Source organism: Sphaerodactylus townsendi, linkage group LG10 (genome assembly GCF_021028975.2).
Source record: "Sphaerodactylus townsendi isolate TG3544 linkage group LG10, MPM_Stown_v2.3, whole genome shotgun sequence".
In the NCBI taxonomy this organism is placed as follows: Eukaryota; Metazoa; Chordata; class Lepidosauria; order Squamata; family Sphaerodactylidae; genus Sphaerodactylus; species Sphaerodactylus townsendi.
Window position 1 is genome coordinate 85742743 of NC_059434.1, and position 13852 is coordinate 85756594.

A 13852-nucleotide genomic window follows, 5' to 3' on the forward strand; every position below is an offset into this window, starting at 1 on the left:
GGGCCGTCCGCGGAGTGGCGTGTTTGCGCCCTCCCTTGGCCGCGCGGGTTCCTTCAGCCGTCGATCTGGCGAAGTCCTGGCGCGGAGGAGTGAAAGAGCCCGACGCCATCTTGGTTTGGCGGGCGCGTCAAAAAGGCGGGAAAACGAACGTTCCGCTTTTAACGCTCTCCGCGGTTCGCTGTGCTTGCCTGTCCAGGCTTTGGTGAAGGCTGTTGTTATTTCCTTCCTTTAGAATGTATTGCTGCGTCAAACACACCGCATACACACACACACACGTTATCTACCAAGGAGCCTCTCCTAAACACTAGCACTCCCTGCTAGGCAGGAAAAAATACTGAACAAATATGGCCTTGGAAGACAGGAAGTGACACGGCTAATTTGATGACGATTTCCTGCCTCCTTGCTATTGGTGGAGAAGACACCCATCTGAGATGTCCCCCACCTACAGTAGAAAGGGGGGATATAAATCCAAACTCTTCTTCTTCTTTAAAAACCTCCAAAGGAAGAGACTCCACCACACTCTGAGGCACTGCATTCCACTCTCGGACAGCCCTGACAGTCAGAAAGTTCCTCCTGATGCTTAGATGGAATCTCTTTTCCTTCACCTTGAACCCATTACTCCATGTCCTAGTCTCTGAGGCAGCAGAAAACAAGCTTGGTCCCTCTTCGACATGGCATCCCTTCAAATATTTAAACATGGCTATCATGTCCCCCCTTAACCTTCTCTTCACCAAACTAAACATTCCCAGCTGCCTAAACCTCTCTTCGTAGTGGTCTCCAGACCTTTGACCATTTTGGTTGCCCTCCTCTGGACCAGTTCCAGCTTGTCAATATCCTTCTTGAATTGCGGTGCCCAGAACTGTACATAATTTTCCAGGTGAGACCTAACCAATGCAGAATAAAAAATGTTCTGGCTCTGGAAGCCAAGCCCAAAATGTTAGGATCTGTCACATGAAAAGAGGTGTGGGGGGGGGGGGCTGCAACAGAGTAGAAACAGCAGCCAATATTGCACAAAGGCGGCTGAAAGTCAGAACAAATTTCAATTTTTACTACCCTGTTTCCCCAAATATAAGACATCCCCTGAAAATAAGACGTAGTAGAGCAGGGGTCTTCAAACTATGGCCTCCAGATGTTTGTGGACTACAATTCCCATCAGCCCCTGCCAGCATGGCTAAGTGGCAGGGCGGATGGGAATTGTAGTTCATGAACATCTGGAGGGCCACAGTTTGAAGACCCCTGTAGTAGAGGTTTTGCTGAAGTGCGAAATATAAGGCATCCCCCGAAAGTAAGACGTAGCAAAGTTTTTGTTTGGAAGCATGCCCGACGAACAGAACACAGGAAAAATAAGACATCCCCTGAAAATAAGACATAGCGCATCTTTGGGAGCAAAAATTAATATAAGACACTGTCTTATATTTGGGGAAACTCGGTAAACTAGTGATATTGACATGACGTACAGTAAATGCTTCAAATCAAGTTTCTTTGAAATGCCAACGCCGAAACGTCTTACAGACTGATCACATGCTCCACGCATAAAGGCTGTTCACAGATACAGGCGGAACCGTCTTTCAACAGTAATAACACAGACAGTTCTCGGTACAATATCAGAAACGCACAAGCTGGCCAGATGCCAGTACGTTGCCGTCTTCGCAGGCTTGTGGCGTTTTCAAAAGGGAATCCCAATAGCCTCAAAGAAAAATAGCTTTCAGAAGGGACTCTAATGTCCTCAGAGAAGACAGCTTCCAGCAGGGACGGCGCTTCTCTTGATCAGTCTTTTTTTCTGCTTCAAAGCAGAATGACTGGTGCTGTCTACGAAGAGGCTTTACGCTCGGGGCATGTGATCAGTCTGTAAGACGTTTGGAATTTGAATGAAACTGGATTCAAAGCATTTACTGTATGTCGTGTTGTGTTAATTTCCCTAGTTTAGTAAGAACTGGAAGTATTCGGTCGTTCTCACTGCCAGCCGCTTTTGGGCCAATATTGGCTACCGTTTCAAAAAAAAAATGTTAGGCGACAGACTCATCTTTCAGCCTTCTGGGTTTTGTCATGTTAGGTTTTGGAGACCACCCTCAGGAGTGGGGGATCCCCTGGTTTGGGGGCCTTCCCCTGGTGCCATTCAACCGGCCAGCGGGGAGACTTAGCAGCAGCTGAGTAAACCAGTTTTCCTCCATTGCTCTTATTTCTGATTTCACCCCACGGTAGTTTCAGCACTGCTTCCAAATGCACAGCAATGCATTCCCACTTAGCAAAGACCTCTTTGTGGAGGGCAATTTTGTAGAATTATCATTTCGTGGCTGTGATTAGATTCAAAGTCAAGCCAAAAAGCTACCAAGGACCAATGGGATGGCAGAAGGAAGAAGAGTTTGGATTTAAATCACTCCTTTCTCTCCTGTAAGGACACTCAAGGTGGCTTACAAGCTCCTTTCCCTTCTTCTCCCCACAACAGACTCCTTGTGAGGTAGGTGGGGCTGAGAGAGTCCTGAGAGAACTGTGACTAGCCCAAGGTCATCCAGCAGGAATTCGAAGGGGGAAACACATCTGGTTCACCAGATAAGCCTTTGCCACTCAGGTGGAGAAGTGGGGAATCAAATTCAGTTCTCCAGATTAGAATCCACCTGCTCTTAACCACTGCACCATGCCGGCTCTCCACAAATGCAACTAACCGTATACAAGATTATGTTGGTGTGAAATAGGGCTTGTATCCACATGGACACAAGCATAGCGTATATGCGATAACTGAGAAAAGTCTACCAAAGCCAAAATATCCCAAAGCAGCAGTTCACAGCAAACAGTCTAGAAGAGACTATTCAAAGATTACCAGGCACCAAAGTTCAGGTCACAATGAGACGTTTAAAAGAGGTCAATGAAACTGTCTGGAAACTGTTCTAGGGGGAACCAATCCAAGGGGGAGGGGGCTACAGCACAGACAGCCCAGGGTCCTGCAAATGTTTACTTCACCTCTTGAGGAGAACAGCTTCTAAAGCTGACCTTCAGGATCATGTGGAAGAGGGGGGACACTGGTACCCTGATTAGGGTTTTTGGGGTCAAAAACAGAAGGCGGAACTGGTTTTGCAAATAGAAAAAATCTTCCAGCCAACTGTCTTAAAAAAAAAAAATTTCACAAGCAGAGTCACACACAAGTACCTCACAGAAATGCAATCTGGCTGAAGTCATGGATCAAACTGGCGCCCTGGCATGGATGGCTCAGGTTGGCCCAATCTCATCAGACCTCAGAAGCTAAACGGGACTGCCGGGACCAGAATTTAGATGGGAGGCCACGCAGGTAGTCCAGGGTCACTACGCGGAAGCAGGCAACGGCAAACCACATCTGTTTGTCTCTTGCCTTGATAACCCTACGGCATGGGTCTGCAACCTAAAGAGTGTTGATATTCCCGGGTACCATACATTCAATCTACCAGCCACCAAATCAAAGACCTTGGGTCGTCCCAGGGGGGGATTGACCATAGCCGTTTCATCTAATATAGCTGTCTCTAGTCTAATTAATTATCCCCCATTGGCACAGGCTGTCCTGTTAACCTTTACAAACAAGAAAATAGTATTTGTCAACTCCTATATCCCAGGGTCTGCAACCTGTGGCTCTCCAGATGTTCATGGACTACAAATCCCATCAGCCCCTGCCATGGCCATGCTGGCAGGGGCTAATGAGAATTGTAGTTCATGAACATCTGGGGAGCCACAGGTTGCAGACCCCTGCGGCCTACGGCATCCTATGATGTGTCCAAATTTCCTCCATTGGTTTCTCCCGGTTCCTTCTTACCTGAATTTCCGCATTCCTGGCGCTCAGAAGCAGCTCAGACTTGATCTCCTCCACTTTCCGCCGGTCTTCTTCGTTTAGCTCGAACACAGAGTTTGTGGATTCATCGGCCAGCTTCAGTTTAACCCACGCTGTTAGAGAGATGAGACAAAAACAGGAGAATCCACACCCGTAACCATGATATTTAGATAGGTCAGCAAGTGAAACGCAGACATGAGCCATAGTTGTGAGACCCACAGCCGTTTAAACTGGCCCAGGGGTGGGGAGGGGTCCAAGAAAGAGAAAACACAGCACCATGATCCACAATTCATGCACTTCCTGTGTTGCACTCGGGGTTGGACTAGATGACCCTTGGTGTTCCCTCCAGCTCTATGCTTCTATTGCTCAAAGAATTTTTGGGAGAGCCTCTGCCACAACAATGATGGGGGACGGCACATTTACCCTCTCAGGACCTTGAGGTAGGAATGGCAGGATAAAAAAATACAAAGTCAGCAAAGAGTGTGTGTGACGACACCCAGGCTGATCTGCAGCCAGTGGTGGGATTCAAATAATTTAACAACCGTTTCCGGTGGTGGGATTCAAATAATTTAACAAGTGGTTGTTTACAAGCACCATTTTAACAACCGGTTCTGCCGAAGTGGTGCAAACCTGCTGGATCCCACCACTGTACGAAGCCCATTTTTTGCAAAAAAATGCAATATCCTACAGTTGCACGTGTACAGGCAGGCTCTTGGGTGCAAACTGTTTCAGCCGCCACAGCTTTGTCTCAAAGGTACCAACTTATTTGCCCTGCTGCAACTATGGCATTTCTTCCCACCTGGCAAGCCTGGAGAAGAGAAGGTTCAGAAGTGACCAGGTAGCCAGGTTTAAATATTGGAAGGGATGTCATGTTGAAGAGGGAGCAAGCTTGTTTTCTGCTGCTCCAGAGGCTAGGACCAGGAGTCATGGGTACAGGAAAAGAGATTCCACCGAAATATGAGGAAGAACATCCTGACAATAAGGGCTGTTTGACAGTGGAATCCGCTGCCTCGGAGTGTGGTTTAGAGGTTTTCAAATAGAGGCTGGATGGCCACTTGTCAGGAGTGCTTTGATTGTACATAAGAACATAAGAACAAGCCAGCTGGATCAGACCAGAGTCCATCTAGTCCAGCTCTCTGCTACTCGCAGTAGCCCACCAGGTGCCTTTGGGAGCTCACGTGCAGGAGGTGAAAGCAATGGCCTTCTGCGGCTGTTGCTCCTGAGCACCTGGACTGTTAAGGCATTTGCAATCTCAGATCAAGGAGGATCAAAATTGGTAGCCATAAATCGACTTCTCCTCCATAAATCTGTCCAAGCCCCTTTTAAAGCTATCCAGGTTAGTGGCCATCACCACCTCCTGTGGCAGCATATTCCAAACACCAATCACACGTTGCATGAAGAAGTGTTTCCTTTTATTAGTCCTAATTCTTCCCCCCAGCATTTTCAATGGATGCCCCCTGGTTCTAGTATTGTGAGAAAGAGAGAAAAAATTTTCTCTGTCAACATTTTCTACCCCAGGCATAATTTTATAGACTTCAATCATATCCCCCCTCAGACGTCTCCTCTCCAAACTAAAGAGTCCCAAACGCTGCAGCCTCTCCTCATAGGGAAGGTGCTCCAGTCCCTCAATCATCCTCATTGCCCTTCTCTGTACTTTTTCTATCTCTTCAATATGCTTTTTGAGATGTGGCGACCAGAACTGAACACAGGACTCCAAGTGAGGTCGTACCACGGCTTTATATAAGGGCATGACAATCTTTGCAGTTTTATTCTCAATTCCTTTCCTAGTGATCCCCAGCATAGAGTTTGCCTTTTTCACAGCTGCCATTGTGTGCTCTGCATTGCAGGGGGTTGGACTGGATGGCCCTCGGGGTCTCTTCCACCCTCGGGGTCTCTTTCAGCTCTACGATTCTACGATTTCATTTTAAAATGCCTGGAATAATTCTCAGTGGGGGTGATTTCTGACCTGGGGAGGGCAGTGTATGCCAGCCCGTACAATAACTCCCAGATGGGTGCTGCTCGCTGGCCTTTAACCTGAATGAGTAGACAAAGCCTATTGCTTACTGCGCGCTTTCCTCTCCTCTTCCTTGGTCCGCTGCAGGATCTCAGCTGCAGGCATCGCTGGGTGCTCATTTCCCAACAGAGTCTTGACCCGGGCAGCCAGAGAGTCCAAGCTGCTGCTGTTCTCGCTTCCTTGGATGCTGGCGGTCTCTTTGCTCGCAGCCAAGCCGGGATCAACCGAGACTTGCTGTTTTCTCTGCCCATCCCTGTCTTCCCCCTCGCTCGGGGTCGCTGGGTATCCCCCACACAAGAGCTTTTTCACTCTGACGCCCAGCGAGTCCACGCTGCTGCTGTTTTCGCTTCCGTGAACACTCCCGGGCCCACCGGGCCCCTTACCGACGGTCTCCCCAACTTTCTCCAAGATTTGCTGAAAGCCCTCCAAAATATCCGAGAAGCTGTCCGACGGCTCGACAGCAGCTGCGGGTTGTGGCTCTCTGAGAGGACCCGAGTCGCCGCCTGTCGCGCTCTGCAAGGAGTCAGGTTGGAGCGACGGCATTCTGTCACTCGTTGCGCTGTTACAACCCTCTGGTTCTGATCGCTGGGAAGATTTCATTGGCGCCTCTTTTGGGGAAGTTGCTCCAGGCTCTTCCGGCACTATCGGTTCGTTGCTGACGACGCTCCCGGAAAGCACCCCGTCCCATTTTAAGCTCCCAGTGAAGCTAAGAGTTTTTGAGAGCACAGCGTCTTCGTGAACACTCGGCCTACCCAGTGTCTCATCCCAGGACCATATTCTCTGGAGTACAGGGCTGTTCCCCTGGATGGACAGGAAATCTCCATCGTTGGCTGCCTTTGTAGTCCTTGTTGATGAACCACCCAAGTCCAAGGCAGAGGAAATGGAGGAGACGGGACTGAAGCGGCTCGGACTTCTAGCTTCCGCCTCTGCCAGAAGTCCTTGGATCTCTTTCAGGGTTCTAGACCCTATGAAAGAGTCCTGGTCTTCCCCTTCAGAAGAAATTGTGTGTACAGAGTGAGGTTTTTCATGGGCGCTCATCTCAGATTTTTCTTCATGCAGAGAACTGGAAGACAACGTCCCTTGATGGGCAAGCTCCTTTGGATTAAATCTGTCCATCAGCACCTGAACACATTTGGGGGATGTCTCTTCTGCTGAAGGAAGGCTGGTTGGAATTGCTGGGATCCCTTGACTGGATTCTGCCATCTTGGGAGCAGCTGGAATCTTGGAAAGGCTCTCTGGAGGGCAGGGGGTGGCAGCAGGTAGATCTCCCAGGTGGTGCTCTACAGCACCCTGACTAAGCAAGTTTCTGGAAGGCTTTGGCAAGAGATCTGTAAGGAAGGAAGGATCAAGGCTGGTTTCTGAGCCTGCTGGAATGGGGATGCTGCCAACAGAAGAATCAAAACTTGACTGCGTGACGTCTGCTACAGAGTGCAAGTCTCCTGAAAGGAACAGAAAAATTGCTAGAATTCACAAGGAATATTCACCAAGGGAGAACACTTCCCTCCTCCCACCTCCCAGAAGTCTCTGAGGCCAGCTGAAAACACAGCTTCTCTCTCCAGCCCAGTGCAGCCCAGAGAAGGCACCCAAGTTATTTCTCCCTCCCCCAGCTCCCCCAAACAACCCTCAAGCAGCATGGCAGGGCGCCAGTCTTGCCTGAGTGCCAAAAGTCCGCCCGTCACGTTGCAAGGCCCAGAGTGGCATCCCTGTTGCCATCACCACTGCTTTGCTCCCCAGATGTGCCTGCCTCCCCCAGACCTCTGTCCTCACAGGTGCCAGGTGAGTGCCATTTCCAGTGCCCTCTGTCCAGGGATCGTGGGAGAGAGAGCTGCACAAGTGGGTGGGGGGAAGGAAATCCAGGGGAACAGCAGGAGGAGGAAGAAGAGGAAGAAGAGGAAAAAGAAAAAGAAAAAGAAAAAGAAAAAGAAGAAAGAAAGAAAGAAAGAAAGAAAGAAAGAAAGAAAGAAAGAAAGAAAGAAAGAAAAGGAGGAGGATGGATGGATGGATGGATGGATGGATGGATGGATGGATGGATGGATGGATGGATGGATGGATGGATGGATGGATGGGTGGGTGGGTGGGTGGGTGGGTGGGTGGATGGATGGATGGGTGGGTGGGTGGGTGGATGGATGGATGGATGGATGGATGGATGGATGGATTTATACCCCACCTTTCTCTCCTTTAAGGAGACTGCAACTGACCTTTATTAGGTATATCAGTAAAAAATAAAACAAAATACAGGACAGAGCAGGTCTTAGAACAAGACATAAAACCGGACAAATCGCGTAAGGCCAGGAAAGAAGAGGTGATCAATCTTCCATAATGTCTTTGACTTGAGCACTTCTCATAAAAATTCAGCGGCTTTTCCAGCTATCCCGCCGTTGCTGTTATTCAGCAGGTGAGTAGCCTTTGTATGCTCCGAACATCTTATTTTATTCCCTAGTGCTGGGACAAGTAGGGAGAGTCTAGGTAACGCGTACCTCAGGCAAGAGAACATAATATGCTCGAGGGTCTCAACCGTATCCTGACAATATGAACTTGTTCTATCTTGAAGCAGAACATTCAACTGTCGGCCCTTAAGAACGGCAGAGGGGAATGCGTTACATCTACCCTGTTTCTCCGAAAATAAGACATCCCCTGAGAATAAGACATAGTAGAGGTTTTGCTGAAGAGGTTTTGCTGACATAGTAGAGGTTTTGCATCTTTGGGAGCAAAAATGTAAAGCATCCCCCGAAAGTAAGACGTAGCAAAGTTTTTGTTTGGAAGCATGCCCGTTGAACAGAACACCAGAGCATGCAGCTATGGAGCGGAAAAATAAGACATCCCCTGAAAATAAGACATAGTGCATCTTTGGGAGCAAAAATCAATATAAGACACTGTCTTATTTTCGGAGAAAGACGGTAGCTCGAGTAATGATCCATCTCTGCCTGGTCCCTGATAGTTGGAATAGATAGTTAGCTGCGAGGCTAATTTCAGGATAGATTCCAAAGTGCAAGGGGGAACAAGATGTCCTGGCTGCACTCAACAGCAACTGGCATTCCTGGTCCAGTAGCCTTCTTTTTAGGGATAGCCAAATTTCATTTGCAGATTGAATAAAAAATGGTTTCTAAGGAGAGACCTAGAGAAGTTATTTTGTCCTTTATAAATTTCCACCATCTGGAGGATTACAATTCAGAGAGGGCAAAACAGGTGAGGCTCTCAACCTCTGCAAGGATACTACAAGTTCCTTTCCATTCCTCTCCCCACAACAGACACCTTGTGCGGCAGGTAGGGCTGAGAGAGTGCTGAGAAAACTGACCAGCCCAAGGTCACCCAGCAGGAATGTCAGAGTGCAGAAACACATCTGGTTCACCAGACAAGCCTCCGCCACAGGTGGAGGAGTGGGGACTCAAACCCAGTTCTCCAGATTAGAATCCAGCTGCTCTTAACCACGTTGGCTGGGAGTGTGGAAAGTGCATCCCAGGCAGAGCACCCACCACCATTCCAGGACAGCCCTGAACACCTGAGAGCAACGCAGTCACCATATGTGTCTCCAAACCTTCCGATGCCTGAAAGTGTTGTCTCAAGGTATCAGTGGAGGCCTTCATTATTCTGAGCTCAGACGGGGAGAATTCTATTTCTCGGATTGGCCCTCTGGGCAGGAAAGGAGTCAGGATCGATGAAGGTGACTGATCGATGCCAAGATTACGGAGGTACACCTGAGCAAAAAGAGAAGAAAATTAACCTGGACGTGCAATCAAGGGTGGCTGGAGCCTGCCACAGTGGATAATTTCACCCAACTCTGCCAGTGCGCAAGCGCTCAAGAAGACGACAATCATTCGGTGGCTGAGATTGTACAACAAGCAGTTTTTTAAAAAGTTAGACAATTTAAATTAGGCAATTCTACACTTGATCTTAGCCAAAAGGCCAAGAAGCGATGGATTAATTTATTTAGGGCTGCTATGAAAACTTGTTCACCCTTACATCTTTCAATACCCCTATATCAAAACAGGATGGCTCCCTGTTTGTATTTTTTGACTAATCCTATGCAGAGAAGAGCCCTCACACTTGCTTGCTTCAATGTTTTCCCCTCTGCTTTATTGCGTGGTAGATTTAACAACTTGGAAATGAGCGAAAGGGTATGCTCTTGTGGTGAACAACAAATTGAAACATTGGCACATCAACTGCTTTGCTGCCCTAAATTTGCTAATATCAGATCAAAATATCCCCCCCCCCCCCCCACCCCCCCCCCCCCCCACCCCCCCCCCCCCCCACCCCCCCCCCCCCCCACCCCCCCCCCCCCCCACCCCCCCCCCCCCCCACCCCCCCCCCCCCCCACCCCCCCCCCCCCCCACCCCCCCCCCCCCCCACCCCCCCCCCCCCCCACCCCCCCCCCCCCCCACCCCCCCCCCCCCCCACCCCCCCCCCCCCCCACCCCCCCCCCCCCCCACCCCCCCCCCCCCCCACCCCCCCCCCCCCCCACCCCCCCCCCCCCCCACCCCCCCCCCCCCCCACCCCCCCCCCCCCCCACCCCCCCCCCCCCCCACCCCCCCCCCCCCCCACCCCCCCCCCCCCCCACCCCCCCCCCCCCCCACCCCCCCCCCCCCCCACCCCCCCCCCCCCCCACCCCCCCCCCCCCCCACCCCCCCCCCCCCCCACCCCCCCCCCCCCCCACCCCCCCCCCCCCCCACCCCCCCCCCCCCCCACCCCCCCCCCCCCCCACCCCCCCCCCCCCCCACCCCCCCCCCCCCCCACCCCCCCCCCCCCCCACCCCCCCCCCCCCCCACCCCCCCCCCCCCCCACCCCCCCCCCCCCCCACCCCCCCCCCCCCCCACCCCCCCCCCCCCCCACCCCCCCCCCCCCCCACCCCCCCCCCCCCCCACCCCCCCCCCCCCCCACCCCCCCCCCCCCCCACCCCCCCCCCCCCCCACCCCCCCCCCCCCCCACCCCCCCCCCCCCCCACCCCCCCCCCCCCCCACCCCCCCCCCCCCCCACCCCCCCCCCCCCCCACCCCCCCCCCCCCCCACCCCCCCCCCCCCCCACCCCCCCCCCCCCCCACCCCCCCCCCCCCCCACCCCCCCCCCCCCCCACCCCCCCCCCCCCCCACCCCCCCCCCCCCCCACCCCCCCCCCCCCCCACCCCCCCCCCCCCCCACCCCCCCCCCCCCCCACCCCCCCCCCCCCCCACCCCCCCCCCCCCCCACCCCCCCCCCCCCCCACCCCCCCCCCCCCCCACCCCCCCCCCCCCCCACCCCCCCCCCCCCCCACCCCCCCCCCCCCCCACCCCCCCCCCCCCCCACCCCCCCCCCCCCCCACCCCCCCCCCCCCCCACCCCCCCCCCCCCCCACCCCCCCCCCCCCCCACCCCCCCCCCCCCCCACCCCCCCCCCCCCCCACCCCCCCCCCCCCCCACCCCCCCCCCCCCCCACCCCCCCCCCCCCCCACCCCCCCCCCCCCCCACCCCCCCCCCCCCCCACCCCCCCCCCCCCCCACCCCCCCCCCCCCCCACCCCCCCCCCCCCCCACCCCCCCCCCCCCCCACCCCCCCCCCCCCCCACCCCCCCCCCCCCCCACCCCCCCCCCCCCCCACCCCCCCCCCCCCCCACCCCCCCCCCCCCCCACCCCCCCCCCCCCCCACCCCCCCCCCCCCCCACCCCCCCCCCCCCCCACCCCCCCCCCCCCCCACCCCCCCCCCCCCCCACCCCCCCCCCCCCCCACCCCCCCCCCCCCCCACCCCCCCCCCCCCCCACCCCCCCCCCCCCCCACCCCCCCCCCCCCCCACCCCCCCCCCCCCCCACCCCCCCCCCCCCCCACCCCCCCCCCCCCCCACCCCCCCCCCCCCCCACCCCCCCCCCCCCCCACCCCCCCCCCCCCCCACCCCCCCCCCCCCCCACCCCCCCCCCCCCCCACCCCCCCCCCCCCCCACCCCCCCCCCCCCCCACCCCCCCCCCCCCCCACCCCCCCCCCCCCCCACCCCCCCCCCCCCCCACCCCCCCCCCCCCCCACCCCCCCCCCCCCCCACCCCCCCCCCCCCCCACCCCCCCCCCCCCCCACCCCCCCCCCCCCCCACCCCCCCCCCCCCCCACCCCCCCCCCCCCCCACCCCCCCCCCCCCCCACCCCCCCCCCCCCCCACCCCCCCCCCCCCCCACCCCCCCCCCCCCCCACCCCCCCCCCCCCCCACCCCCCCCCCCCCCCACCCCCCCCCCCCCCCACCCCCCCCCCCCCCCACCCCCCCCCCCCCCCACCCCCCCCCCCCCCCACCCCCCCCCCCCCCCACCCCCCCCCCCCCCCACCCCCCCCCCCCCCCACCCCCCCCCCCCCCCACCCCCCCCCCCCCCCACCCCCCCCCCCCCCCACCCCCCCCCCCCCCCACCCCCCCCCCCCCCCACCCCCCCCCCCCCCCACCCCCCCCCCCCCCCACCCCCCCCCCCCCCCACCCCCCCCCCCCCCCACCCCCCCCCCCCCCCACCCCCCCCCCCCCCCACCCCCCCCCCCCCCCACCCCCCCCCCCCCCCACCCCCCCCCCCCCCCACCCCCCCCCCCCCCCACCCCCCCCCCCCCCCACCCCCCCCCCCCCCCACCCCCCCCCCCCCCCACCCCCCCCCCCCCCCACCCCCCCCCCCCCCCACCCCCCCCCCCCCCCACCCCCCCCCCCCCCCACCCCCCCCCCCCCCCACCCCCCCCCCCCCCCACCCCCCCCCCCCCCCACCCCCCCCCCCCCCCACCCCCCCCCCCCCCCACCCCCCCCCCCCCCCACCCCCCCCCCCCCCCACCCCCCCCCCCCCCCACCCCCCCCCCCCCCCACCCCCCCCCCCCCCCACCCCCCCCCCCCCCCACCCCCCCCCCCCCCCACCCCCCCCCCCCCCCACCCCCCCCCCCCCCCACCCCCCCCCCCCCCCACCCCCCCCCCCCCCCACCCCCCCCCCCCCCCACCCCCCCCCCCCCCCACCCCCCCCCCCCCCCACCCCCCCCCCCCCCCACCCCCCCCCCCCCCCACCCCCCCCCCCCCCCACCCCCCCCCCCCCCCACCCCCCCCCCCCCCCACCCCCCCCCCCCCCCACCCCCCCCCCCCCCCACCCCCCCCCCCCCCCACCCCCCCCCCCCCCCACCCCCCCCCCCCCCCACCCCCCCCCCCCCCCACCCCCCCCCCCCCCCACCCCCCCCCCCCCCCACCCCCCCCCCCCCCCACCCCCCCCCCCCCCCACCCCCCCCCCCCCCCACCCCCCCCCCCCCCCACCCCCCCCCCCCCCCACCCCCCCCCCCCCCCACCCCCCCCCCCCCCCACCCCCCCCCCCCCCCACCCCCCCCCCCCCCCACCCCCCCCCCCCCCCACCCCCCCCCCCCCCCACCCCCCCCCCCCCCCACCCCCCCCCCCCCCCACCCCCCCCCCCCCCCACCCCCCCCCCCCCCCACCCCCCCCCCCCCCCACCCCCCCCCCCCCCCACCCCCCCCCCCCCCCACCCCCCCCCCCCCCCACCCCCCCCCCCCCCCACCCCCCCCCCCCCCCACCCCCCCCCCCCCCCACCCCCCCCCCCCCCCACCCCCCCCCCCCCCCACCCCCCCCCCCCCCCACCCCCCCCCCCCCCCACCCCCCCCCCCCCCCACCCCCCCCCCCCCCCACCCCCCCCCCCCCCCACCCCCCCCCCCCCCCACCCCCCCCCCCCCCCACCCCCCCCCCCCCCCACCCCCCCCCCCCCCCACCCCCCCCCCCCCCCACCCCCCCCCCCCCCCACCCCCCCCCCCCCCCACCCCCCCCCCCCCCCACCCCCCCCCCCCCCCACCCCCCCCCCCCCCCACCCCCCCCCCCCCCCACCCCCCCCCCCCCCCACCCCCCCCCCCCCCCACCCCCCCCCCCCCCCACCCCCCCCCCCCCCCACCCCCCCCCCCCCCCACCCCCCCCCCCCCCCACCCCCCCCCCCCCCCACCCCCCCCCCCCCCCACCCCCCCCCCCCCCCACCCCCCCCCCCCCCCACCCCCCCCCCCCCCCACCCCCCCCCCCCCCCACCCCCCCCCCCCCCCACCCCCCCCCCCCCCCACCCCCCCCCCCCCCCACCCCCCCCCCCCCCCACCC

At 60.9% G+C, this 13852-nt stretch overlaps 1 protein-coding gene and 1 pseudogene across 1 annotated transcript in view; both read right to left on the reverse strand.

The window, feature by feature from the left end:
- ALMS1 (ALMS1 centrosome and basal body associated protein) overlaps positions 1 to 9522 on the reverse strand; it is a 63323-nt gene extending 53801 nt beyond the window's left edge. The window contains exons 1-3 of the mRNA XM_048509482.1: positions 9343 to 9522; positions 5858 to 7246; positions 3779 to 3906 (exon numbers count right to left, since the gene is read on the reverse strand). Coding sequence (XP_048365439.1) covers positions 3779 to 3906; positions 5858 to 7246; positions 9343 to 9391 — 1566 coding nt within the window. The 5' untranslated portion in view covers positions 9392 to 9522. The remainder of the gene's footprint in view (positions 1 to 3778; positions 3907 to 5857; positions 7247 to 9342) is intronic.
- Positions 9523 to 9644: 122 nt separating this feature from the next.
- LOC125440430 lies at positions 9645 to 9722 on the reverse strand (annotated as a pseudogene).
- Between the last annotated feature and the right edge of the window lie 4130 nt (positions 9723 to 13852).